This window comes from Arachis ipaensis, chromosome B10 (assembly GCF_059453495.1).
Source record: "Arachis ipaensis isolate K30076 ecotype BB chromosome B10, ASM5945349v1, whole genome shotgun sequence".
NCBI classification, from domain to species: domain Eukaryota; kingdom Viridiplantae; phylum Streptophyta; class Magnoliopsida; order Fabales; family Fabaceae; genus Arachis; species Arachis ipaensis.
Window position 1 is genome coordinate 3,658,957 of NC_142435.1, and position 27,847 is coordinate 3,686,803.

Consider the following 27,847-nt stretch of genomic DNA (forward strand, 5'->3'; position numbering starts at 1 on the left):
GTCGGTAAGAATGTCTTTTGGTGCCTTCTCTCCCATACAACGGAGCCAACACTCGAATAGCCATTTGAATGATTGGATGTCCTCATTTTTCATTAGCGCGCATCCAAGAAGTGTTGACTGATCGTGGTGATTCATACCCACAAAAGAACCTAAAACCAGATTGTACCTGCATAAATAGACACACCCAGACCGTGGTGAACCGAAATTGGTACATTCATCGAACATAAAACTATATGCGACTGAACCGAATACCTGTTTGTGTTGTAGGTGGTGTCGAATGAAATCACGTCTCCAAAATACTCACATGCGGCCCTGCTTCTTGCGTCGGCTCATAATGCATGTTTAATGCAATGATCGCCTTCGAGGTTGAGCTCAAAGAAGAAATTTTGGTTCTTCTCTTTCATTCTTAGTAGGTACTTCCCAAATTCTTTGGCATCATCTTGTTCCGAAATATTCCGTATTTTCCTTGTGATATAATTTTTCACGTCTTTTTCTATAAAACTTAGTTCACGGTGGCTGCGAGCTGCTGCCACAAATAATTGGTAAGTTTTGCTCGGTCTGATTTCGGCTTCCTCATTGGTTTCGATGGTGCGATGCACAAACATGTTAAGCTCCCTGTGTTGTTTGAGCATCTCTGCCCGGTCTGGACAGCAAGGATGTGAGTGATTCGAAACAACTTTGGAAATTGTCCAAAGACCAACATCCTTTATTATGTGTACGTAAATCCTGGCCGGACAATTTAACCCAGCTGAAGGGTTTGTCTTCAAAGTTGGAAATATCTTGGATTTCCACCTCCCCTCTCTAGTGCATACGATTAGTTGATTCTTAATCTTGTCTCTGTCCCGAGTCGTGTTCCTTATTTTCGTAAAAAACTGGCAAGCTTGGAATAATATTTGTAGAACTTTCCAGCTTCTTCTAGTGTCTTGAAAATCATTCCCACATTTGAAACAAATTTTTCATCCACAACACAGTTGGTCTGCATGGTGAACCGAAAAACGTTATTACGGTGAAACAATTATATAGTGCACAGTAAATAAAATAGAATATATTCCTCTAATTTTTTTTAAGACTCCTTTCTGTTTTTAATTTAGTAAGGTTCTGGATTAATATATAGCATTGAGGTCTAATGATAGTGCATGTAAACTTTTCTGCTTTTAAATGATAATATTAAGGAGACAATAAAAAATCAGTCAAAATTTATTTTAATTAATATTTTTAATTATTATAATAATTAAATATTAAATAAAACGAATTTTGATTATTTTTTATTAATTCTTTTTAGTTACTAAAAGATTTCCGTTTTTGAAATTCCTTCCCCACTGATGACCGACATAAAACTGTAGGATGCATGAGATTAATTAGTGCATGATTTGACTAGAATTTCCAAAAAAATTACTTACATAATGATTCTTCAATAATTTAGGAAACTTTAATGATGACAATGAATTGTCAAACGGTATACAAACTTTTGTCATATGGAGAATTTTGGAGAGTAATGGAGAGAGACGAACTATATAAGTATTTGTGGGGTAAAATTATTGCATGTAGAATGGATAGTGTATGAAATACATAAGCTAAGAGGATAAATTCCACGTAAATTAAAAAGGAAAAAAAGAATTTGGAAGAGCATGCATGTGAGGTAGAGTTGATTTTTGTGACTTATTATTAGATAGCTAGTAGACAAAGTCCTTGGCCTTAGTCAAAGCAATGCACTAACCTAATAAGAAGCATTAGAAAGAGAGAGAGAGAGAAAGAGTGTGTGAAGTCCATCAAACTTCACTTTCCAATGAAAACCACAACCCACATGATCTTGCTTAGCTTGGTTGGGGGAATTGAAAGATCGCGAACCACCCTTTTATATATCTCTTCAAAATTATATATAAAGAAGATTATATGATTATATCTCATCATCATCAATTTCACCCCTCAGCCTCCTCGATCTCCTTCTCTCCAAACACATACATACATATACATATATTCCTCTCTCTCAATGCAATGACCCTACATCACCTAAACTCAGTGTTGTAAATATTCATTATTGGCCGACAAGTGTCAACTTTTGATTGATACACCCACGTCCAGTCATGACTCATGACCCTCTCTAAAGCTTCAAAGCTTTTGCTTCCTAACTAGTCCCCATCTTTCACTATACCATGTGTCTCTCCCTAATTTCCAACCTTCCTTATCATTTTAATTCATCATTTATCTTTTTTTTTATCATTTGTAGAGAATATATTCATATATAAAGCACTACTTTTACATTAAGTAAGAGTCACGTTATATTCTCTATATATATAATAACTAACCATGAATTTGCATTGGCACTTATTATATATATACTTCTCTTGCTAATTAATAATAATAATTAACCTAATAGTAATTACTACTAATATAGGAAATTAGAGAAATTAAAGTAGTGAGAGTGATGATGAGGGGTCCCTAAATAATAAAAAGATCAAAAGCCAAACAAACTACAGAGTGTTGTGCAATTATTCATACCATACCATGAATTTCATCCCAAAGCTAAATATATAGCTAGCTAGCATTGCATTCAAAAGTGGACAAAAAAGATTTTATAAAAAATAATAGCAAAATATTAAAGTGGGATAAGCAAGCTTTTCATTAAATAAATAAATATTGGTCCATAAACTAAAACACAGAGATAGAGAGAGAGAGAAAGAGAGAGAAATAGAAAAGCAAGCTAAGGTGCTCTGGTTTGAATTGAAGATGATGATGAGGAAGAGCATAAGGTGCTGCATATCTTGCATTCTACCATGCGGAGCCTTGGACGTAATAAGAATAGTTCACTCCAATGGCAGGGTGGAGGAGATCAGCGGAGCAACCATCAAAGCCAGCGAAATCATGAAGGCACACCCTAAGCACGTGCTCAAGAAGCCATCTTCACCTTCCGCCGCCGCACCTCTTCCAAACATCGTCGTCGTCCCTCCCGACGCCCTCCTCCAGCGTGGTAAGATTTACTTCCTCATGCCACTCCCCTCCCCTCCTCCCGCCGACAAAAACCATAACCGCCGCCGCACCTCCTCCACCAAGAAGAAAGCTAGGAAGGAAGAAAGCAAAGCCGCCGCCGCCACCACCACCACCAGCAACAATAATAATAGCAGCAGCGTGGTTGTGTCTTGTGACCGGTACTTGACGGAAATAATGTCGGAGAAGATTTCGACGCAGCGGGACAGAAGAAGAGGCCGCGTCGCTGTGTGGAGGCCTCACTTGGAGAGCATTTCGGAGTCCTCATCGTCATCATCACCACCATCAACAACTCAACTCTAACGACGGTTTCTTCGCCACGTTTTTTCTTTTTCCTCTTGTCTCTCCTCTATTCAAGTGTGTCTTCCATGATATCCATATATTTTTAGGGTTCGTTCAAGGCATATATTAATTTCCAACCTTCCAATCTCTTCTTTTTCTTTCTTCCTCTACAATCTGAAAAGGAAATATTTAAGTTCTTCGCTTCTTTTCTTTTCTTTTCTTTTTTTATACATGTGCTTATATATATGCTTATATGTACATAGGATTAAATATAAAGGTACGTATATATATAAATAAAGATTTTGTCATTTAATTACATATGTTGATGAATCCTATAAGTAATGTTGAGTGCTGTGAAAGTATTAGCGTGGTTTTGATTGTGGAGTTAAGCTTGATGAAGGTATATAGAGTAGAAATAGAAGAAGGTAATGCTAGGGAGACAAAAAAAAAGTCGGAACTTGTTTTATTTAGCATTTATTAATTGTTGCGACCAAATATTATGGATAGAAGAGATATCTTCATATTGTAGAAGGTCAATTCTTATTGATTGCCTAATTTTTAGGGTTCATTATCATCTTTGGAGGATGTGTTCACTACTGTTGAGATAGTGGGGTTATAACATAATTGATCCAATAAGGGTGTTAATCTTTTTTGGTAATTTTTTATAAACAAAGATTTTGTGAGGTTTTCATTTCGTTATGCTTTAATTTTTAAAATTTGTTGATGAAACATGCTACTAGGAAGTGCACATGGATTGGAAAAGTAGCTAGCTAGATAAGGCAACAAGAGGGTCGTATGATAAATTAAAAGAATAAAAAAGAAGATCCCACTTCTATTGTTGTGTGGTGGCTCTGTTATTGTAATTCTCGGTTGGATCATAATAGAAGGTGATTGAGACATGATGGATGTTATGGTATTGCTAGCATTCGAGTAATCTATTTACATTTATTCCCATTTGCAGACGAAAAAGGTTCACAGTTGTTCGTCGGTGTCATTCATTCCTGCTAAAGCCACACCATGACATCATGCTTCCATCACTTTACATATATATTATATAACACCAATTCATTATTTTTTCTTACTACTCTTGTGTTGCGCCTATATTTGGTATTCTTCTAAAATACAAAAACAATTTATTACAAGAGATCGATGTAAGACTAATACCAACTAAGCTCTATTATGTGAAAAGAATAATTATATATAGCTGCTTTTGTATTAGAATTTGAGTAGATATAACTTTAATTTAGAAGTCTTTGTTTATGTTTTAAATAAAAAAATCTTTTGGGTCCCCCCCAAATGGAGGAGGACAGATTCATGAAGTGTAAAACCATGGTGTACTTTGGCACTTGCCCACAAATAAAAGGGTAAAAGAATAGGGAAAAAAAAAAAGAAAAAGAAAGAAGCAAACAAATCGGGGTTAGATCAAGAAAAGACCAAAGTGATCACTTTGAGGTTAGAAACGAATTCAAAGTCCCCACAAAAAGAGTGCTTTTCACACACCCCACAAGCCACAAAGCCCACAATCACATTCTAATTTGCAATGATGCGCTGCATTTGCATTCTTTGCACTAATGACTTTGTAGTGCGATGTGTCTTTTAAGCATTTTATTTTTCTTCTGCTTATTATGAATTAAGCCAAGGCCTAGTGGCCTTGGCATATATCCCATAGGATGTTTATGATTATTCATTCAGCTTTAAGTTGAGGGAATTGATGAAGAAGACCTTCAAATAATAATCCTCAATGTTCTGATTCTGATTTCATCAGTGTCTTATTATATTTACTATGATCCTTTGAGCATATATGCTGTTTTTTTCTTTAACTTTGTAACAAAAGACCCCACCATATATATTTATACGGGTCCAACTATAAAGTTTGACAGGCTACTTCATGTATCAACAATATCAGTGAGTGAATAATAATTGAAATGTGTCAGTGTTATCTCTGTGTGGATCAGGTGAACTCATTAATCTGCTACTCTGAATCATTGAAATCAGAATCTTCTCTGTACTTTACTACCTCCCTCTAATTAGTTCATCTAATGCATACATTTCCCTTAATTTGAAGAAGATTAATACATAGTTAGAATTCCTAAGAAGACTAGAATACACTAGACTGGTAAGTAGTATGCTGCAGGAGGCAGTGACTTGAGAACAAAGAAATCAATATCACAGATATGTAGTGACTCAATTAATTTCAAAGAGAGATGCCCCACATTTGTCACTGGGCATTAATATCTCTGAATGCATAGCATAGCAGAAGTACTACTACTGATTGAAGCCAACTCAGTTACCTGAATGATGGGTCCTCTGATCTCTCTGTCTCTGGCATTTATATATGCAATATGTTTTGTACTCGCCATATTCTTTGTCTGCTTATGTAAACAGCTAGCTCTATCTCTACATGTATATCTTGCAAGAGATTAATTGATTGATTATAATAATTAATAACAATAAGTAAGTAATTTTGAAGCTGCTATATATGTCACTATGTCTGGTAATATATAGTTTTGACTTTTGACCAAGAGCACACTGCAAAATTGGCTCTGATAGTTGCTGTATGTGATTCTGTCTAAACACTAAACTCTCATGTGAAACTAATAAAAGTGATGGACAAATTTCATCACTTGTTGGGGACAGAATGTGTTTCAGGTTCAGACATATTCAGGACAAATCAATATCGAGTCTGGTTCCAAATTAAGCACAAACAACGATGCACATCTTCAAGGAGAACAGTAGTTCCAAGCTTTCCCTATTTTCTCTCTTCTCCTATATCTGATAAGCATGCAGGTTATGGAATAATAAGGAAAAAAAAAAAGATTCCAACAACAGAGTTGCACCATTGGTGGAGACACATTTTCATATTGGCCTTGAAGATAAAGCTCTCTTCACATAAACAATAGGTTATGGTAGTTGGGAGTGCGAGTGTGAAATGCCCCAGAGTGGAGCAAATGTGGGACTTTCATGAATATGGATGTTACTGTGTTAGAGACTTTTCATAAAGTGCTTGCTTCTTCCTTCTTTATCTTTCTCATATCTGATTTTATCTATGTTTTTAATTAGATAGAGGTGGAAACTCAAGTATAGTCAACTTCACGTGAAGTTGATACCAGAGAGTCGTTAAATGATTTGACTGATTTGACTAAATTTTCGTCTAACGACTTTCAGGTATCAACTTCACGTGAAGTCGACTTCACTTGAGTTTTTACCTTAACTAAATTATTATCTAACAATTTTTAACTATCAACTTTGTACGAAGACGACGGTATGTATATGACTGTTATTCTCATCTTGAGATCTTGCCAAAAATTTAGTTCTTTTCTCAATTGGGTCACTGAATCATGAAATTTTGATAAGAAAGAATGAACTTTTTGGATTTAGGTTGATACTTCAATCTTACAAACGGTTTCCATGTCCATGTATAGACAAATCTCTCATGTATATTTAATTATTTATTATTTAATCTCATGAAATATTACACTATTCGTATTTAGAAACATTAGCCTCCTTTCTAAGGCGCTAGATATGATAAACTAAGTAGTATTATGCGCAATGTCATCCAAACACATATCCGGAGCGATCATGTAATCTACCTTGAATAATATGATCATGGAAAAAGGGTTAAATAACCTTATTTTACCTCTCCGTTATTTTAATTGTGATGCATATGGAATAATGGAAATGGAGAAATACCAAGAGATTGGAATAATATCATAATCAAATATGCAATGCAAGCGGCGCCTCACACTTTTTGTTGCATAATTGTTAAGATGGAAGTTAAAAGGTCTCTTTCTCCACCTTTCATTTGGTTGTCCATCTTCAAGATCTTTTTATGTACAATGAAACACGGCCGAAGAAAGCTATACTATTTTATTATAGCATTTTATATACGAACTCGTGTCACCATATTGTTTATTATTTAACGATTTTTAATTATTAATTTTATAGTTCAAAAAATTAAATAGCTAAGACTCTAAGATACCAAATTCAGTAGATTGTCATTTTCAAAAAAATAAAATAAATAAATAATAGTTTTAGATTTTAAGAAATGACTTCATTTGATCACCTGTGTAATAAAGTTAAAAAATACAAAAAGAATCGAGAAAAATTAAATTATCATTTGTCAAACATTTAGACTGATTTCTATTAGAGAATTGACTCTGTTTTAGTTGATTTTTGAAAGCGTGGGTTTAGTTCCGAATTCCATAATGTTGTGTGGGTTGGTCACCGCAAAATAGGGAATGGTCACGGGGCCAGAGCGCCATTATTTATGGAAACAATAAAAACGAAAACGGAAACAAAAAAGTGTAAACGCAACGCAAGGTATAAAATGACATTGACACACACCATCCCCCTCTCTCTTCCCCACACACCTCACTCGCTCCTAATTTTAATCCAAAATCCAAATCCAAATCCCAATCCCTCTAATCTCACCCCTCCTTTAACTTTTTGAAATTTTGCCTTTTTTCCTCAACATTATCGAATCAAAATCAATATTTAGCAAAAAATACAAAATGAATAAAACCAAAGAAAAGTACGAAACGGAATTTTTCACAAATCTGTGGCTGAGCCGTCACCTCACCGCAACTCAAGTCGGCAATTACAACTACGCGCTCCCCTCGTCATCTCCATTCTCCATTTTCAATAACAAAACCAACCCACCTTCCCATAATTACATTAAAATATCTCCCAAATATTAAATTCCAACCTCGCATTTATCATCCCATACTACTTTACTCAATTTACTTTTCTACAAAAAAGTCAAAAACTCATTCTTACAAGTTCTGTTTCATTAATAACGAAAAATAATTATATTAAAAAATAAATTACAAAAATTAACATCTAGCTACAGATGTTACACTCTCTTGATGGAAATTTTATATGCTCGTCACTATTTTTTATTTAAAAAAAAAAGGGAAAGTGAAAAGAAAAAAAGGTTGTAAGGTAGTGTGTAGTTGTATGGGTCAAGCCGAGCCGATCCGATCCGATGACGCCAGCGAGTCACGGTTCCCCCAACAACACGCGCCCTTCCCCGGCGACCGTACCGTATTATCCCTCCCACCCCATTCGCCTTTCTTTTTCGTTCCGCCGCTCTCTCTCTCTCTCTCTTTCTCTCTCTCTAACCTATTTTCTTTCCTCTTTCCCTCTTTCTATCTCTATCCTCCCCTAACCCTAAATTATTTCACGCAACCCTAAATCCACCGTTTTCCGATGCCGGATTTCAATGATTCCGCTGTCCCTACTCCGCCACCCAACCCCCGTCCCATGCCCGTCCGCGAGGACTGCTGGACCGAGGAGGCATCTGCCACTCTCGTCGACGCCTGGGGCCGCCGCTACCTTGAGCTCAACCGCGGCAATCTTCGTCAGAAGGATTGGCAGGACGTTGCTGACACCGTCAACGCCCTCCATGGCCACACCAAGAAGACTCACCGAACCGATGTCCAGTGTAAGAACCGAATCGACACCATTAAGAAGAAATACAAGGTCGAGAAGGCTAGGGTTACGGCCTCCAACGGTACCGTTTCGTCCTCCTGGCCCTTCTTCGAGAAATTGGACGCGTTGATTGGCCCTAACTTCAACGCAAAGAAGAATTCCTCTTCGCCGTCCCCGTCTCCTCCAGTGGCTCTCCCGTTGTTGCCGTATCGGAAGGCCTCTGTGCCGGCTGTTTCTCCCGTTACTGCTGTGCCACCAGCCGCCGTGGCGCTGCCGCAGAAGCGGTCGGCGGCGGCAGCGATGGACGATGGGTACTTCAGGAGGAATTATTCGGCGATGGCAGCCGCTGCGGCTGCCGCTGAGGCCGATGAGGAGTATGAGGACGAAGAGGAAGAGGAAGAGGAAGATGAGGAGGAAGAAGAGGAGGATGGGAGGGGGAGCGAGGTGGAGGAAGGGGAGAGGGATAGAGAGGGGATGAGGAGGTTGGCCAAGGCAATAGAGAGGTTTGGGGAAGTGTATGAGAGAGTGGAAGCACAGAAGCTGAAGCAGATGGTGGATTTGGAGAAGCAGAGGATGCAGTTCGCCAAGGATCTCGAGGTGCAGAGGATGCAGATGTTTATGGACACGCAGGTTCAGTTGGAGAGGATTAAGCGCGGGAAGAGATCCGGGTCTAATGGTAAGATGAAAATTTGGAAGCCTTTCTTGTTTCCCCCCCTTGGGATTGTGATTGATGGTTTTTCCCCCTACTTTCCCTTTTTGAAGCTTGATTTGATTAAATGCAAATGACTTTTTAGTGTATTTTTTTATTCAGTGAATCAATGGTAAGTTTTGATTGTGCATTAGATAGGATACTTAGTGGCTTGCAAGGGGATTCCTCAATGAATTGTTTGTTTGGTGGGGAGGAAATTATTTTTGTGTGTTGGTTTTGGACTTTAGGAAAGCAATGAATGGTGTGAATTAGTTGTTTCATTTGCTTCTGCAATTAATATAGTAGCAAGTGGTGCACTTTAGTACTTTGTGATGGAGAGTTGTTCATAGTTTATGATGATAGATTTTTCGATTTAAATGTGTTTCCATAAAAAAAAATAGGGGATCACTCTTTAAAGTTTTTGAGGGTTCTGCAGATGGCTATGTATTGTGCTTATGCTTTTTAAGCATTGGCAACCACAAAGTGAAGGCTTTTGGTTTAATTTACTTATAGCCATATAAGTGAAAGTGTGATTAGTGAGTAATTGTCTCATGCAGCTTTTACGTCTAGTATTTTTGTTTCTGAGGCATCATTTCTTTGATTTGTTGTTAATTTTATATAAGTTGTTAGAAAGCTTAAACTTTTTGCCTTTGCTTATATCGTGATGACTAGTTACTTGGGCAGTTGGACTTTTAGAATGGTTTCATCCAAAGAAAACTACTGCTAAGTGCGTGGATATCTGTTGTAATGTGGTGACTTTGACCATTTTTAGTTGTCGTCCGTCTTACAGTTGCTTGTCCTGACCCTGTTTGATCCTGTCAACTAGTCCAGTTTTCCTATACTACATTCATCATTAGGTGAAATCTACTATATTTAAATCATCTCTTTTGTCTCCTCAAACTTTCTGGCATTCCTGAATGTATTTGAGGCATCTGATAACATGAATCTCATTTATGTGGGATGATCTGTTTTGCAGTTGCTTGTAACTCGTAAGTTCATCAACTTTATTGTTTGTGTGTTTTCTTTATCCTGTCTTATGACAGATTGGCAGTGACACAGAACAAAACAATTTGTCTAATTTTGATGTTTGGATTCTGCATCCTTATGCCACAATAACACAATATGAGTGATTCATTTCTCCCCCATTGTTTTATTGAGTTTTTGTTGTCTTGTAATGTCATGTCTGTTTGAATGCTCTAGTGGAAAGTTTTGGGTGTCTTTTATCTCAGATTTTTCCTTTTCTTCCCCATCTCTTGAGGACATGCATTTGGAAGTTGAATTCAGTTAGATTGGTTTGGTTATATATTCTTTTTTCCCAGTTATTTTACATAATTGAGGTTTGATTATACCCTTATACTTCAAATCACAATCTATTCTAAAAAATTGTTTGATCGACAGCAAAAATGTATGAATAGTTTACACATTTTATTTTATTCCAAGGAAACTATTTTATCAATATGCAATTTGGGAACTGAAAGGGCAGTGAAACAGTTCTTTTGAAGTTTGGAATGATAGTATTCAGAAACTGCAAAACATTGAGGAAAACGATATGTAGGATATTAAATTTATCAGTTGAATGACCTTTGCTAGTCTTTTTTCCTCTTTGTAATGTGCTATTCTTTTTATTTGTTTGTTTCCGTTGTTTGTTTCCGTTCCAGGCCAATGCTGTTACTTTTTTAGAAGTCATGTTTGAGAAAATTCTAGTTAGACATTCTAGTTTGGTTGTGCACCTAATTTGTTTTGATGTGTGGTATTCTTAGCTACACATTTGTGTTGGTCATGACTCATGAGGTCAATAACTAAATTCATCAAGTGAGAAATTTCATAAAGTGTATCTGGGATAACTAGTTACAATTTACGACTGTTGCACAATTCTATTCTTGGTTAGGTAGCATTTGTGAAGATCTCCTGTAAAATGAACTGAAATCCCGGTGAAATTTCTGACTGTTGTACAATTCATACACTAGCTTGAGATAAATATCTTTAAAGATGGCATGATATTTGATTCTAAATGATTGCTTAAATATCATCCAACTGCTGAAGATAAATCATTGTTACATGTAGAACAAAAAAAAATCTAGTTTTTAACTTTGTAAGTTGGTAGTTTCTTGAGGGAAATAATATGTCTTGTCCTTTGAGGCTTTGACTTGAAGCATTCTATGTTTGTTTGTCATAATAGGCAGCGTTATTGCTCTGATAATTAGTGAAATAATACAAGGAGAATCGTTGTGTGTTGTTTTGGTTCAAGCAGATAGTCCTGCAGAAAAGGTAGGATGTTTGAACATGGGGTTGTATTGAAAGGATCTATGGTATTTACTTGGTTGATGATTGCTTTCTATTGAACCTAACTTAATGTCTCATGTTTGTTGTGAGTTGTTTTGACAAGCTTGCTTTGTTACTGCAGATATGTATAGCTAGCCAGGTGAGCGTTGGGTTGATAATGTTGCAGCTTGGAAGGTCATACAGAGTTATGACCATGGCAAAGTACATATCTTTAGCTGATACTGTCATGAGAATCTCCAATAGAAATTTGTCCTGGAGTAATTTTGGATTCTTTTAGTTAGCCTTTATTTTATTATTAGCCCTTATAAGTTAATTCAGCAACTGTACTAGGCCTCATTTGGGCTCTGATATAGAATTTGATCTAATGTATAACACTTCTATCTCTCCACTCTTTTCTTTTCCTTCATTTCATTCTTTTCTTTTTTTGGTGCTTTTCTCATTTCACTTTTATACTTATTTGTCTGTCATTTCAGTTATATATCTGCCAAGTCTACGATAAAATGCTGGAATGGCTGCCTAAAATAAAGACGTGTCATATCCGAGTTTAACGAAGTTAACTAACACTAAAGACTATATATATATATGTAAATGAAAATTTACATATTTTGCCGATAAAAAATGTAGCTGGAATAAGGATAGATTCATACAATGCCAGCCTGGTTTAGGTACTAAAAAGGGAGTTGAGATGATTTTCCAAATAACAGAATATATTCTTAAAAATTTGTAATTATTTGCACATGTTATTCACAGCTTATTCCTAGTAAAACACAACGAAGAATGTCGTTTCTTTGCTTCTCGTGAAATATAAAGGGACGGCTTGAACCATACATAATTGTTGTGTAAATACTAAATAGTAAATACTTAATTAAAGGTCTTATTTTGGATGTAGTCTTCGTCAAGTATCATCACATCTTCAAGTGTAAACTAAAACTATGTCACATAAGACTTCTATCAATAGGCAATAGCAGTATGGCGTGGATCAAGTGGAAGGGATTTTTCCCTGCACCCAGATTTGAACTCTAAGGCAGTGCTTAGCACATGTGGATTCGACTATTCGACTATAGACCTATCTAATTACATATGTATTATCCATACTAATCCTTGTCTACGAATTTACATTTATATCTAAATATGTATATCATACTGTATATACAAATAACACTGGCAGCTCTATTATATTAAAGAGATAATACACATGTGTACCTAATTGGCTAATTCAAAAAACAGAGATAAACTAGTGTTTTTGTCTGTAAAAATATTATGAAAATATATATCTTTTAAAATTATGTCAGTTTTATCCGGACCTTATAGATTATGGCACAAAAAATTTATAAAGTCAAACTTATTCTGACAAAGATACTCTTTTCGTAGTATATGTCAGTCTCTCACTGTTCTAAAGTGTCTGATAACTCAGTCCAGAATCGAAGCATCCTCGTGAACTTGAACTCAAGCGTAATACCTGCAAAAAGAACTTCGATGTTTAAGTCAGTAAAAAATCTCTTAAAAAAACGGGTATATGATTAGTATTGTGTTGTTATTTGTTCTACCCCTTATCGTCGGCTCTCACCCTGATTTATAGTTTAGTTGAGGCTGAATTATTCGTCGGTTTGAGCCGAGATCTTCACGGCCGACTTAGGGTGAGATTTAGGGAAAGAAGTTTGTTAGGATAGAGTTATTGATTTTTGAATTTTAAGTAATCGTGCCGAGGTATAATCCGATTTTTTCAATGTATTAGAGGTACAGTATAAAACTATTTTTGCAAAAAGGTCCATAAGAAAAAAAGTCCTTATCGGCTAAAAATATCAGGGTCGCTGTAGATAAAAAAGTCAAATAATAATTTTTTTAGTTATTATTTTCATATGAAAGAGTTTAATTTTTTAATAATAATTAATTTTAACATTTATTATCTAAAGTTTGAAAGAATTCAATATCTATACTTTTATATTTGGTTAGATATTAAATCTGTTGTATAAATAAAAATATTTAATTTTTATGTTTGTTATTTAAAAATAATATTTTCTCTCTATATATATATAAGTATAATTAGATATTACTATAAAAAAAATTTAACTCAAAATTAATTTTTTTTAAATAATTGAATCTTGATTCTAATTATTAATCACAACATTAATATTTTTTCTAAATAATATGTAATAAATATTTGAAGAGAGACAAGTGAAAATATAAATTAAAAAAATAAAAAATATAAGTGGTAAAAATTTAAAATTAAATAGGATAAAGTATATTTTTTGTCCCTGAAGTTTGACAAAAGTTTTAAAAATACCCATAAGTTTTATTTTATTTCAATGTTGTCCTAAAAGTTTTCGATTTGCATCAAATATATCCTGGACGGCTAATTTTTCAAAAAATTTAAAACCAATTCAACAACAATTTCATAAGAACAACCCTCAACATAAGCAAATTAAGCATAGTTTTCATGCATTATTGTTAGATTGGTCTTAATTTTTTTTAAAATTTAGCCGTTAAGGGTATATTTGATGCAAATCAAAAACTTTTGGGACAAAATTGAAATAAAATAAAACTTAAGGGTATTTTTAAAATTTTTGTCAAACTTTAAAGAAAAAAAGTATACTTTACCCAATTAAATAAAAAACTAAAAAAGTATACATATAATAATAATATATTTTTATGTGAATAATCTTATGAGATTATTTTTAATTATATTTAATTATAAATTTAATTTATTTTTATAATTTTATGAATTTATTTAAATTATAATATTTTATTAATAATTTTAGTTTTGTAAAATAAAAAGTAAGGAGGGATAGAGAATGAGATAGAAAGATAAAGAAGAAGAAGGAGAGAAGAAATTTGTTAATTTTGGAGAAAAATATTTTATTCTAATTGTAATAAAAAATATCTCGTGACATATTTTGGTTTGTTAAATTAGTAATATAAAATATAAATTATAAGTTATATATAGAGTGAAAAGAATATAGAGAATGGTCGATAGATAGATAAGAGGATGGAAGAAGGAAGTTTATTAGTTTTGAAGGAAAATATTTTATCTCAATTTTAATGAGAGTGTGTCATATAATACATTTTAGTTATTAAATTAGTAATATAGTATAATTATATTTTAATTTTAATATTTTAATTATAATTAAAAAAATTGTGTTGCACATTTTGATTTTAAATTTATAATTAGCTATTAATAATAATATATAAGAGAAATAAAGTAAGTGAAAGAATGAGAGATAAAAAAAATAAGAGAAAAGAAGAGATAATTCTTTAATTTAAAAAAAAATATTTAGTTTTAATTGTACTTAAAAAATAATATATGATATATTTTAGTTATAAAATTAATAATATATAATAAATAATAGATATAATAATAACAAATAATACACTCTTAAATATAGAGTGCGATTCAATAATGATGTAGAACTAATTAAAAAATGTGGAATCTACAATAGCAGCTTTACTTCTTTATTATGTTATAAAGTAATTAACATGAACCACATCACTCGTGGATATCAATCTAATTAATAGAACGACTTGGAATTTCACTGTTGAAAGGATAAAAGAGTAGCAAGAAACTGCTGTATATATATGTTTAGTGCATTGTAATAATGTATACAATAATAAAGTAACCAACCAGAACCAGACCAAGTGATGATAAGATCGAGAAGGAGCATTAACACATAAAGCACCTATATATATGGTTGAAGTTGAACTGCCTCACTGCACCATTAAATAGCTTAGACAGAAATATTCTACAACGAACTTGACAATAATATTCTTACCATTTCTAATTTTGGGACGACACTAATGTGTGATAAGAACTTATAAGCTAAGGTTGTACATATATTTTCTTACATTATAAATTTAAGACCTACTCGGACTAAAGGATTATTCTCATGTTTCTGAACTACAAACTGAAATATCAATGGTTTTCTCCGTGTGGAAAATATGCTCATTAATTCCAAGTAAGTCCTTCGAGGAACCCTCTGCATGCAAAGAACAATCAACAACAAACATTTCCAGAAGTCACTCAATATTACAATTGCCTGCAGTTATATATATTATAGCATCTTACAATATATAGTTTTAGCCTTTGGATATAGATCATGCATAGCAAACATCATCAGTCTTAGAATATAATTATGATCAATTAATATATCTGAATATTTATTATATTTATTATAGGAGATTATATCTTTATTATTTGAATTCTCTTAATACCTATAAATACTCTTTTATATTGTATCATTACAGATAACTTGAATAAACAATTTGAATAGACAACTTAAATACATACTCAATAATATATCATCATTTTTTCAGTTTAGTCTCTTGTTTTTAACAATCAAAAATTGACGGCTACATTTCTACATCATCCTATACAGTGGTCAAATATTCTTTAATTATTAAAAAATAAAGAATATATATCAAATTACCATGTAGAAAAAGAGGATATATATATATATATACACTTCTGCTCAACATTACTAACTTTATGAATCATCTCTTTCCAAAATTTAAGTTGTTAAATGAAAAGAAAAAGATATAAATAGTTAGATCACAGATATTTAATTTGCTCTATTAAATTTTGATTTAGTTTTTTCTGTTTTATCTTTTGTTGTAGGTTTAGTTTAAATTTACACTTTTGTCACATGATTTTTATCATTTGATTTTATTGAAATCACATAATTTATTCTTATTATTACTTTATAAATGTAATAATTTTAATTATTTTTATATTACTCATATTTTAGTTCAACGAATATTTCAATCAAAATTCTGGTATGAAACTAACCCTAACACCAGCAATTAGTGTCTATTAATAATCAAAAGAGTCTCGCTAGGGAGACAATGGATTATTTGTACAATGTGTACAATGGACTATTGAGTTACAAAATGAACATTCTCCATACTATGAATAACCATCCGAGTACTAGGGATAATAAATATCTTCCCAAAAGCTTAAATTAATTTTGGGGTTCACTAAGGATCGAACTCTTGACCTTTCGAATCTAGCGCTCTAATACCATGACATGATACCACTCATCCCAAAAACTTCAGCTAATAGAAAAAAGTAATACTAATGATTATATCTCTAATACTCCCTAAACTTCCATTGTACACATTGTACAAATATTCTATTGGCTTCTCATACTTTTCCTAATCAAAATATGTCCTTTGTATAGTGATATTCAATTTGAAAGAGATGATGATAGGTTCATTTCACAATTCACATGAAGTATAAGCATGTATATACTGAGGAAACTATAATACAATCTTCATACTTGCTCAAAGAGAAATTCCACTAGATGAATATGAAATTTTGTTGCTCTCTTCTATCTCCCTTCTATTCTCAGATCAAGTGATGTTATATAATCACACAATTTATAAGAGAATATACTTTTTAAAAAATAAGGCTATAATAATTAATTAAACTCTTTTTTTGAATGATAATTTTTTTAGTTATAATAAACATAATATATATTCTAGGAGCACTTAGAATTGTTCCATGAAAAAAGAAGCAACTGATGGACACTATCATTTTAAGTTTGAGAAATTAGTTGGGGAGTATTTATTGATATGCAAATTTTCGAAACTTCAATTCAACAGTATTAGAAATTGTTGATCATGAATAATTTTGCAAAAGAATTATTGGAGCTTAAGTCTTAAATAATATACTATACAATAAATACTATGCTGTATATCTTCAAGACTATTTATACTTTATGTCTTCTAATGATTTTTAAAAGCTTTGCATTTAAATATATCTTTCAATTATATCTTTAGAGGGGTTAATATCTATTAAAAATCTCAATCATGTTAAAGTGTTTACAAAAGATTAATTATAGATATAAAATATATTTTAAAAATAATTTAAATAATATAAGTATTTATATACAAATATCTATTAATAATTAATTTTTTATGTACATCTAAAATAATTAATTAAAAATATAATTATTTATATATTTTTTTTATCTGATATAATTATTTATGGATAATTTTCATTGGTTTACAATTCTCCCCTACGTATGAGAATAACGTGTTTGGAACTTATTTGAAGACATTATTAATAAGTAGATATGTCTGAGATTATAGTTTATCTTAAATTTAATAATATTTAAAATAAAACAATTAAACTAATTAAAACATGGATAAAACACGTAAAGAAATTAAACACACACTAATATTATGGGAAAAGGAAAAGTACAGAGAGATAATGAGAATACTAAATAATGTGAATAATGAATATGTCGGATGTTTAATTTATTAGGTATGCAGATAGTTATTTTAATGTTAGAGTTTAGGAGGTAATTTAGGAGTGGAGTGTTTTTTTACTTTATTGGATTATTTTTAAAGTTCATTGTTTACATTATTCACAACGGAAATATTTGGTAACAAAAGAAAATCAGCCAAAAACAGCCATAACTTGCCTTATTTAGCATTCATTAATTGTTGTGATAATTAATTAATACTAAATAAGGCAAGTTTTGCCTGTTTTTTTTTTCTACCTAGCATTACCCATTCACAAAAGTCATTATCTACCTAACAAAACCGATCTAAAAATTCCAAAACAAAAAACGTTACATGCAAGTCATTTTTGTCAGTTTATATGTTATATTCGATTTATTAAAACATGTAATAATAAAAGTTTGTCTATTTAGTTTTACTTTCAAGCCCCTGAACTTGATACATTTATGGACACCTGAGTACACACTAAAATTTGAGCCTCGTTGACAAGCTAAAATATCAACCCATATATATAGCTAGCTTGCAGAGGCTAATAATTGACCTATTGATCTATCTACATTAGATATTGCATTTTCTCTATCTTTATATTAACGGCTTCCTCCTTCTGTATATTATATTCCTTCTATGCATGCTATAATATCTGTTAACTTTAAAGTCTAAAGTTTTAAAATAACAATAATAGATATTATATATTATAGACAGAAGTAATATTGTATAGATACTTGTGGATGTTTCTTTATTATTTGGATTTTGATCCAAACAGCACATAACAACACTTTGAAGACAACTTATGCTTTCACCAATGCCTAGACTAATTTTAATTTATGATCTTCACACACATGGCTTACAAGTAGGCACTAAGATTTATTTGTACATTGATTAAGTACTAAGAATATGTGTGGCAAACATTGAACAACTAAAGTAGCATTTGGACCTGAATTGCTGAAGAGAGCTAGAGACAAAAAGAATTGAATGATATGATGAAGTTTTAGGAATCTTATACAAAGTTAATTTGTATATGGACCACACCATCCACGCAAAAATTGTTTGGAATTAAAGGAACATTATTATTGTTATATACATTATTAATTATAAAACTTGGATTATTATTGTTCATATGATAGAATTGGAGTAGTACGTTGTTGCTCTACGTCAATTTTATGTATGGAATCACATGCAACGTATGATAGATAGATGAATTGCTAAGATGGCCATAGGGAGCACGAGAAATGTGGCATAATCCCAAAAGGCCCAAAATCAGCATAAAGTGGACACCTGAGAAGTATTTAATTAAGACATTGCAATAACAGTGTTTTGAATGATAGGAGAGAGAAATTGAAGAAACATCAAGATATAGAGGAATTAGCTATGACCTATGACAGAGAATTATTTATTATTCTTACACTCTCCAACTGCATACAATACTATAGCAAATTAATTTACTCTTTACCCCCAACAATTTTTCAGATCCGCTGTTGAAATTTAGGGTTTTATGTTCTACCTAGGGTTTTGTATACTCATTCTCAATTCTCAATTATGAAAAAGTTAATTAATTAATAAACCTTATTAAAGCATAAAACAAAAGCAATCAAATAATTATTGGGTAAGAGTAAAAGAAAAGTAAATTGATGATGTGAATATGTTTTTTTTACCATATGAATGATCTCAAGAAGCCAATTGCTTCAAAGACTTTGAGGCAGTAGTGTCGTGATTGCTAATCCCCTTAATCTGGCTGCTCCTCTTCTTCTTCTTCTTGGTGTAAGGGATCCCTCTTGCCTTTGCCTGGCACTCCTTCACCTCACGAAGGTACACCCTAATAGCTCCGCTTCCGAAGGGGTTTGACTCCGGGGAGCCTCCGTGCTCCTCGTAGGCAGCTCTCAGACGCCCTATGAGGGCGTCTAGGCTACCCCACGCCTGCCTGAGAGGGCAGGTGCACGGGGCCGGAGGGTCAGGCTGCCCAAAAAAGATGCAACCGTTCATGTGAACCTTAGTCTTGCCAAATTGGTCAAGGTAACGGAGGAATTCGAGCACGTGGTTGAAATTGCACTGAGACAGGGACACCGGCGGTGTCTGATTCTTCAGATACTGCCCGAACGTGTTCCAGTCTCGCTTCTTTTGTGACTCGTAGCGGCTCAAAGGAGCCGCCACGGTTGCAGAAGACGCGTGTTGAGGCGGCTGGGGGTGGTGATGTTGATCGGCTGCGGGTCTAGAAGATGATGAGGGTTGAGCTGAAGAGAAGTCGTTTTGCAGTTGGGCGGTGGACATGGTTATTATGGCACGACGATGATGGTGATGGGAGATTGTGTGAGTTAAAAAACAAAGAGAGAAGTGGGTGAAAATTGAAAGAAGAAGAAGAAGAAGAAGAGAGAATGCGTTTGTTAGTGCATTGTAGAGGAAAGAAAGATGAAAATCACATCTTGGGTGTCTTTTGAGGGGACATGTTATGGGCCCTATCTTGAAGATGCTTTTGTTTCTCTTTTCTCTTCCCCCTCTCTCTCTCTCCATCGTATTCGTATAGAGAGTGCTAGGTAACAATGACTATTTTGAACAACATAAATAACTACCAGTTAAATAAAAATATATTATATTACATCCTAATTTAATACTACTAATTAAATTTAAGATTAATTTATTTTTTTAACCTTATTAATTCATATTGTTCACATATTATTCAAAAATATTGTTACTTACCTATACTTTTCCTATTCTGTATTTCCACTCTTTACCTACTTAATTTGCACTAACTTATATCAATAATTCTTAAGTGTACACTATACACTATAAAACAACACATCTATTAAGTTAGTTATCTCTTATGAAATACGGACATTTCGCTGAGTTATCGTGTTTACGTGTCAGATATATTTCGAACACGACACTCATCGATACTCGTCTGACATGTGTGTCAGCTGTGTCCAACCATGTCTTAATAAAAAGTAAAAAATTATTCTCCGGACACGCTTGGACACACCTAAATACCATCACGTGTCAGCGTATCTAGTCTTATTCTTAACATATATTCTTGAAATAAATTTAGATATAATATATATTATTATTTATTAAAACAAAAAATATTTTAAATACTTAATATAATTAAAATAAGATATTAAAAATAATTATAAAAATTTATTTATATTTTAATATCAATAAAATATCAAAATATCATTACGATTTATCTAAAAAATAATTTATATTTTATATGTATGCGTATCCCTGTGTCTTATAAGATTTTAAAATTTACGTGTCGGCATGTCCCGTGTCGTGTCGTGTCTGGTGTCCGTGTCAGTGTCCGTACATCATAGGTTATCTCTATAAAATATAATTAATATTTAACTATTGGTGCATGTATAATATTTTTGAATTTATATATACTATTATATTATTATTAAATAATAATAAAGATTAATTTATCAAAATATTTTATAAAATTAATTTACTTAACAAAATAAAAAATTCAAAATTTATGTAATAATTAAAATATATTACGATCCAAAATGTTTGATTAAAATTTCTTAGAAACTAACGTTTATTTTCCTCCTAAAGTACAAAAGAGGACATGATATGAACGAAATTATTGATCACCGTTCATCATTTTCACGGTAGACATTATGACTTGGTATGAATAGGGCCCTTTGCTGTTTCATTTTCTTGATTTTGTCCTAATTCAAGGAAGCCAATTACAAATAGGTCACGTTGGAGTCGGTAGTGACTTGGTGCTGGTAGTCCAACTCTGACTTGATTATTTATGGTTATCTCACATATATATCAGGGCAATTTAGTCAACTAATCAACTTCATTATGTATACATAGTGAGCTATGGTTAATCTAATATTTAATTACAGAGGTTCAAGTGTTATATATACATGGTTTCTATCTTCTTCCGTTCTTTGAATTTCATTACCCAAGGGCCAATAAAAAGGTTAGTTATATAGTGTAAGCTTTTATAACTACTAACATTGCTTATCAATTAAATTTGTTACCAAATGGAAATACAACTAATAATTCAATTGTTGAACCATCACAGATATATACGTATTGACCCACACTCCAGTACGTTTTGATATTTAATTCGATGTTGATGGTGTGGGCTGCTGGCTTTTATATACGAGTCGGGATATGGAGTCAATGGAATATTTGTACAATGTATATAATAAGTTATTTATTTAGTCCAATACGAGTTAAAAATAAAAATTACCCACAAAATAATAAATTTAAAAACTTTTATTCAATTATTTCACATTAAATTTTAAATTTCAAATTCTCCAATTTTAAATTTTAAACTTTTAAAAAATTCAGTTAGTTATTTTAAAAAAATAACCATCTAAAATCCTCCAATACTCTCTTTTTTTTCAACTGGTGGTCACCCCACCTTCATCAATAATATTCCCATTTCACTGTCGCTACTTGACTTGCCACACGCCACTCACCCTTAATAAAAATAATCATTCATTTAAGGATAAAAATAATCATCCACATACATAATGAATTGAACATCTAACATATTTTAATTATATATAACTAAACTCAATCCAATCAAAATAATCATCTACATAAAAGCGGCACCAAACGTTAGGCAAGACAATATAAAAATAATTTACATAGTGGATATCATCTACATATTTAATTATTTTCTAAAGGATAAAAATAATCATCCGCATACCTAATGAAAATAGCGGCAGCAACGTTAGGCTGAGCGTCGGAAGGCGAGGCGCATCGGATTGACCGGCAGAGGTGAGAACGGTGTCGGTGGGAGGATGCGGCGACCTCGGTATGGCCGCCGAGAAATTCAGTGACGCGAGGTGAGAACCAAAGAAGATGACGGTGAGTTTTGGATATGTATTGGAGATTACGGTAAGATTAGAATGAATGGATTTAAATACTAATCTTAATTTTCAAATTTTAAAATTTGAAATTAAATAATTAATTAATGATCTAATTTTTAATTTTATTTTTATTTTTTTAATTCATTGTACACATTGTATATAATTAATATTGGTTCCAATATTTTCTCTTTATTTTATATATATATATATATATATATATATATATATATATGGTAAATTATAAAATAAATAATTCTCTAACTTTTTTATCCATATATATTTAAATTTTTTAGGATTACAAATTACATTTAAATTTTTTTCGAAGTATTTTTGTAAAATTTATGCGATTTTCTACAATTCGAGAATAACCATCAACTTCAGTAGACTCTTTTTTGAGTGTCCATACTTCAGAGTAAATTTAGATTGAATTATATTTAGATGAATTTGTGTAGTTTATTATTCTTTGATTTAATGTATTTGATACAGATTAAACTGTTATTGCAAGTTTTTTCTTTTGCTTGATGAGCATGTTGAAAAAATTGGAGGAATAGAGACAAAGACTTTGGGTGCTAACTATGAGGATAAAGGTACAAATGTTGAAGAACATTTTTTTTAGAAGACATGAATTGGAAAAAAGATTCTTTGGTTTGGAAAAGAAGTTGTTGTCTTTAGAGATGAAAAATCATGAATACGAAGAGGAAGAAGTATAGGGAGTCAATGAAATATTTATACAATGTGTACAATGGACTGTATTGTGTTCGATTCAGTAGAATATCAGATGTTTATTATCCCTGATATTCAGATGGTTATTTTGAATAATATGAGTGTATTGTGTTTGATAAATTAATAGTATTTTATCTTAAATGTTCATTTTTAATTTATATTAGACCAAATAAACAGTTTATTGTACATATTATACAGATAATCTATTAATTTTCTAGCGGAATTCTATGAAGAGAGAGAAGGAGATTGTAGTTAGTTTAGTTGTATTTATTGTTGTGTATGTGTTTAAGGAATGAAGATAAAGTTATACTTGAATATATTGTATTAAAATATGTCATTTAGGTTATTTATTATGTATTAACAATTAAGTATTGTCATAATTCCTATTTCACATGCAATTAACAAAATTAAACCCTTAATAAACTTATTCGATAGTAATTTTTTTTCTTTTATCTATAGAATAACATATAACAATTAAAATAAACAAACACTATATTCTCAAAGATCTTCACACACCAAAATACACTCTGTATTTTTTGTAATTGTTGGAGAGAATAATGAATATTATGAGGATTATAAAGAGATGAAGGGTTATGGATTAATACAACATCGTTTAAGTTTTTAGAGGTGTATTTAATTTGTTTCATAACCTTTTTTCTAAATCTCCACATCAGCAACGTAACAGATAGTTCAGCAATTCTTTCTCTATGTCATTATATTCTATTACGTTTTTCATCCTGAACTCTAGGGAAGAATAGATATGTTATGTATTCTAAAGATGGGAAATTTAAATGTATTTTTCTATTTTAAAAGACTGAAATATTTACAGAAAAAAAAAGTCAAAGATTTTTTTGTTCTTTATACTATATATAATTGCTAAAAATTTTTGAATGTTAGTAAATTTCATAATTTATTTTGAATAAAAAATTTTAACTCTTTTCAAATTTAATTTTATTCAAAATATAGTCATAACTTACGAATAAATTAATAATTTTTTTAATGAACAATATTATACGATCAATATAATTTATTATTTTTAATCAGTAAATAATTATTAATATTTAAAATTATTGACTAAAAAAATAGTATTTGACTGCTGGTCTAAAAATGTTGAACTGCAGATTAAAAGTGTCAACCAATATAATTAAAATTGTTAGTTCTTAATTTTTTTTAATTTATCCATGTTAAAGAGAAAAAAATAATAAACAGTTGTAATAATTGCTTTAAAATATTCAAATTCATTTTAGGTATCAAAGCTTAGATTATATATCAAAATTCACTATTTGAAGGAAAACTTCAATTTTCAGTTTTATTTATTTATTTATTTATTTATTTTTGTGGTGGTAATAACCTTGTGGCACATAAGGGTCAATATATATTCGTAAAAAAATATTATTATTCGTATATTATACAGTGAATACTAATTAATTATGTATTTAATTTTTTTTAACTAACAAAGTAAAAAGAACGTGTGTTTAATTATTAAGAAATAAAATATAAATATTAAAATAATATTTATTATAAAATATGTATACCATATTTATTATAAAAGATATAGATATATCAAAATTGATATTAGTATATACAGATTAAATAGTATATATGACAATTCGCTTAGCGATGAAGGTTCAACTACTTTAATTTATTGAAAAGCATAAGAGAATATGATTTAATACTTTAATTGTGTCTTTGTGGTTTCTTTGTTTTAATATACCTTTAATTTCCCATGTACGTAACAAGTTAGTTATTACGAGAAGATTGATATGAACAATTTTGTTAGGTAAACAATAGAAATTGTGAACAAAAGCATTTTTACTTTGTAGAAAGTAAAAAAAAAAATTCGGTTTATTATAAATTATTCTCTAAAAAATTTTACTTTCATCTTTTACCTTTGAACCATTCACCTTCTACTTTTTTTACAGTTGCATATTCTCTTCTCAAATTCTCATTGCACCGTCGGTCCTTTTCTCACTAGTCAGTCTTAAAGTCATCGAATTTCTTTTTCATCAGATCGTTGGTTTTGAATAAAAATAACTATCCACATACTTAGTAAAATGAATATTCAAAAAATTTTATTATTTCTATTTAAATTTAGTAAAACAAATAAATATCTACTTTAGAATGAAAATAATCATTTACATACCTAATAAAATAAATATTTACATCCAAAAAAGGAGAAGAAGAGGAGGAGGAGATCAACTACGACAGCGGAGGGAGGACAACGATAAGATAGCCGTGTGATGGCATCATTCGCGCGGCAACAGCTGGCAGCGGCACCGCAAAACTCCCGGCGTGACACCGTAACAACGCTGCCAAAAAAGAATGATGTGAAAACAGCAAGACAACAACCGCGGCGTGCGCGCTCCTATACACGTGAATGGGAGAGACGGAGGCAGTACGGGTGTGGCTGCGCTGCGTTTGCACGGGTTACAGGGAGGAGAGACAGCGGCGTTCTGGTGTGTCTAAACGGGGTGAGTAAGAACGCCGGCATCTGGACGGCTATCTCTGGCAACGACGCCTAGTTATGGTGGTGAACCAGAAATAAAAGGTATATAATAAGCGATAAACGTGGGATAATGAAATAACTGTATGAGCGACAATAAAATTATATGAATCTTTATTTTTAAAATTTTAAAATTAATATTAATTAATTAAAATTTTGAATTAACTTATCTTATTATTTTATTTTGTTGTTCACATTGTTTACTATATATATTATTCTCGGGTAATGCTAGGTAGATAAAAAAAAAACAGTCAGAACTTGTCTTATTTAACATTAATTAATTATCACAATAATTAATAAATGCTAAATAAGACAAATTATAGCTGTTTTTGGCTGATTTTCTTTGGTTACTAAACATTTCCGATTATTCTCTTATAGTTTCTGATCGACCATATATTTTCTTTTTAACCTTAATTTAATAATGAAGATACCTTAATCTCCTATCAAAACTAAGTGGCTTGCAATCAATTGTTATCATCATATCCTATTTCATAATGTATAAAACTAGATAATAATTATAGTAAGTTTGATAATATATACAAAATGTGTACTAGTTAGTAATAATAATCATCTGCCTCAATCATATATCTCCATATATAAAATTGCCAAGTGGCTACAACATACTAAAGATTAATTGAGTGACACGCATAAGAGATTCATTAATCATTAGGAAGGTTATTATATATGATCACTCTACGGAAGTGAGAACCTTAAGATACAATAAGGGTATTTCAAAAGTGAGAGAATGAAATCAAATGCAGAAGCCAGAAAGTTTCTATTTATGACAAAAAGAAACATTTGCAGATTAAGGAAATGGAGAAAAGAAAACCGCTCTACATGTATGTGGATTTTGAAATCAGAGAATAAAGGGAGGGTATACGTGACACTGAAAAGAAAGACTACTGGTCCATGATTCCATGAAATGTCCCTAACAACATTATGGTTCTTGAAGTTTTAACACACCCTTTTGCATTGCTTAGCTTTGCACCTGTTGCTGATGATTTTACCCTCTTCATTAATTCATGATTTTTCTGCAAATTAAGATTAATGAGTTCTTAACCTCTTATTAGGGAAGTTCAAATTTTATTACAATCATTAATTCATTATTATCTTTTTATATTTAGTACTTAATTCTAAACACATTTTGAAGAAAATAGATTCTAAACACATTTGTTACAGAGATATAGTGCATGTTTGGGCGCCATTATTTTGTTAATGAAAAAAGATCTTTTTTTATTTTTTAATGTGTTTGGCAAATTTCTAGTAGTAAAAGTAAAAACACTAGTAAAATAAAAGAAAGATCTTTTTTGAGAAGCTGTAATTTACATCTTTTTTTAAAAGATTTTTTTTCCTTAAAAAAAAGATGTTTTTTATGTAATAAATGAACAAAAAAGTACTTTTATACTGTTATACCCAAACATAATTGATAGATAAAAAGACCTTTTTACATGAGATATCCAAACATAAAATTACTTTTACTTCTCTATAAGATTTTTTAAAAAAAGATAACTCAAAAAAAGATCTTTTTTTAAAAGCTCACCCAAACAAGTCCATAATCATTAATATTATCTTCTTCTATCAGGTTAATTTTTTAGGATGAGTAATTTCATGATATAATATCAAAGTTATATATCTAAAAAGTTTAGAGTTTAATTTTTGGTGTCCAAAAATAATAGTATAAAGCAAATAAAAAAAAAATACCTATACAAAAATCAAACAAACCTAAAAGAATATTTCATGAAAACTTTAGACCATGCATAAATAATGTTGAATTAAGTTGGATGTAAAGAATGGAAAATACAGAAGGACATAGTAGTAGGGTTTATTTGGGATGACAAACTATACTTTTTTACTTTGACTTATTGACTATGTAGTATTTTTCCTTTCTGAGAA

The 27,847-nt window shown here is 31.4% G+C and overlaps 3 protein-coding genes across 3 annotated transcripts; 2 read left to right on the plus strand and 1 right to left on the minus strand.

The window, feature by feature from the left end:
- Window positions 1-2,436: 2,436 nt before the first annotated feature.
- On the plus strand, window positions 2,437-3,580 carry LOC107621613 (phosphatidylinositol 4-phosphate 5-kinase MSS4-like protein). Its single transcript, XM_016323649.3, has one exon. It carries the CDS (start codon window positions 2,728-2,730, stop codon window positions 3,286-3,288), a length of 561 nt encoding a protein of 186 aa, XP_016179135.2. The 5' UTR covers window positions 2,437-2,727; the 3' UTR covers window positions 3,289-3,580.
- Window positions 3,581-7,938: 4,358 nt separating this feature from the next.
- On the plus strand, window positions 7,939-12,056 carry LOC107623687 (uncharacterized). Its single transcript, XM_016326034.3, has 2 exons — window positions 7,939-9,373; window positions 11,790-12,056. Exons 1-2 carry the CDS (start codon window positions 8,476-8,478, stop codon window positions 11,801-11,803), a joined length of 912 nt encoding a protein of 303 aa, XP_016181520.1. The 5' UTR covers window positions 7,939-8,475; the 3' UTR covers window positions 11,804-12,056.
- A 3,165-nt stretch (window positions 12,057-15,221) lies between these two features.
- Window positions 15,222-20,398, minus strand: LOC107623996 (protein LIGHT-DEPENDENT SHORT HYPOCOTYLS 10). The gene is made up of 2 exons (XM_016326417.3): window positions 19,558-20,398; window positions 15,222-15,639 (listed from the first exon to the last, which is right to left on the minus strand). Exon 1 carries the CDS (start codon window positions 20,168-20,170, stop codon window positions 19,571-19,573), a length of 600 nt encoding a protein of 199 aa, XP_016181903.1. The 5' UTR covers window positions 20,171-20,398; the 3' UTR covers window positions 15,222-15,639; window positions 19,558-19,570.
- Between the last annotated feature and the right edge of the window lie 7,449 nt (window positions 20,399-27,847).

Coding starts and splice junctions, on each gene's coding strand:
- LOC107623687 (XM_016326034.3), top strand. CDS start 8,476: ATGCCGGATTTCAATGATTCCGCTGTCCCTACTCCGCCACCCAACCCC.
- LOC107623996 (XM_016326417.3), bottom strand. CDS start 20,170: ATGTCCACCGCCCAACTGCAAAACGACTTCTCTTCAGCTCAACCCTCA.
- LOC107621613 (XM_016323649.3), top strand. CDS start 2,728: ATGATGATGAGGAAGAGCATAAGGTGCTGCATATCTTGCATTCTACCA.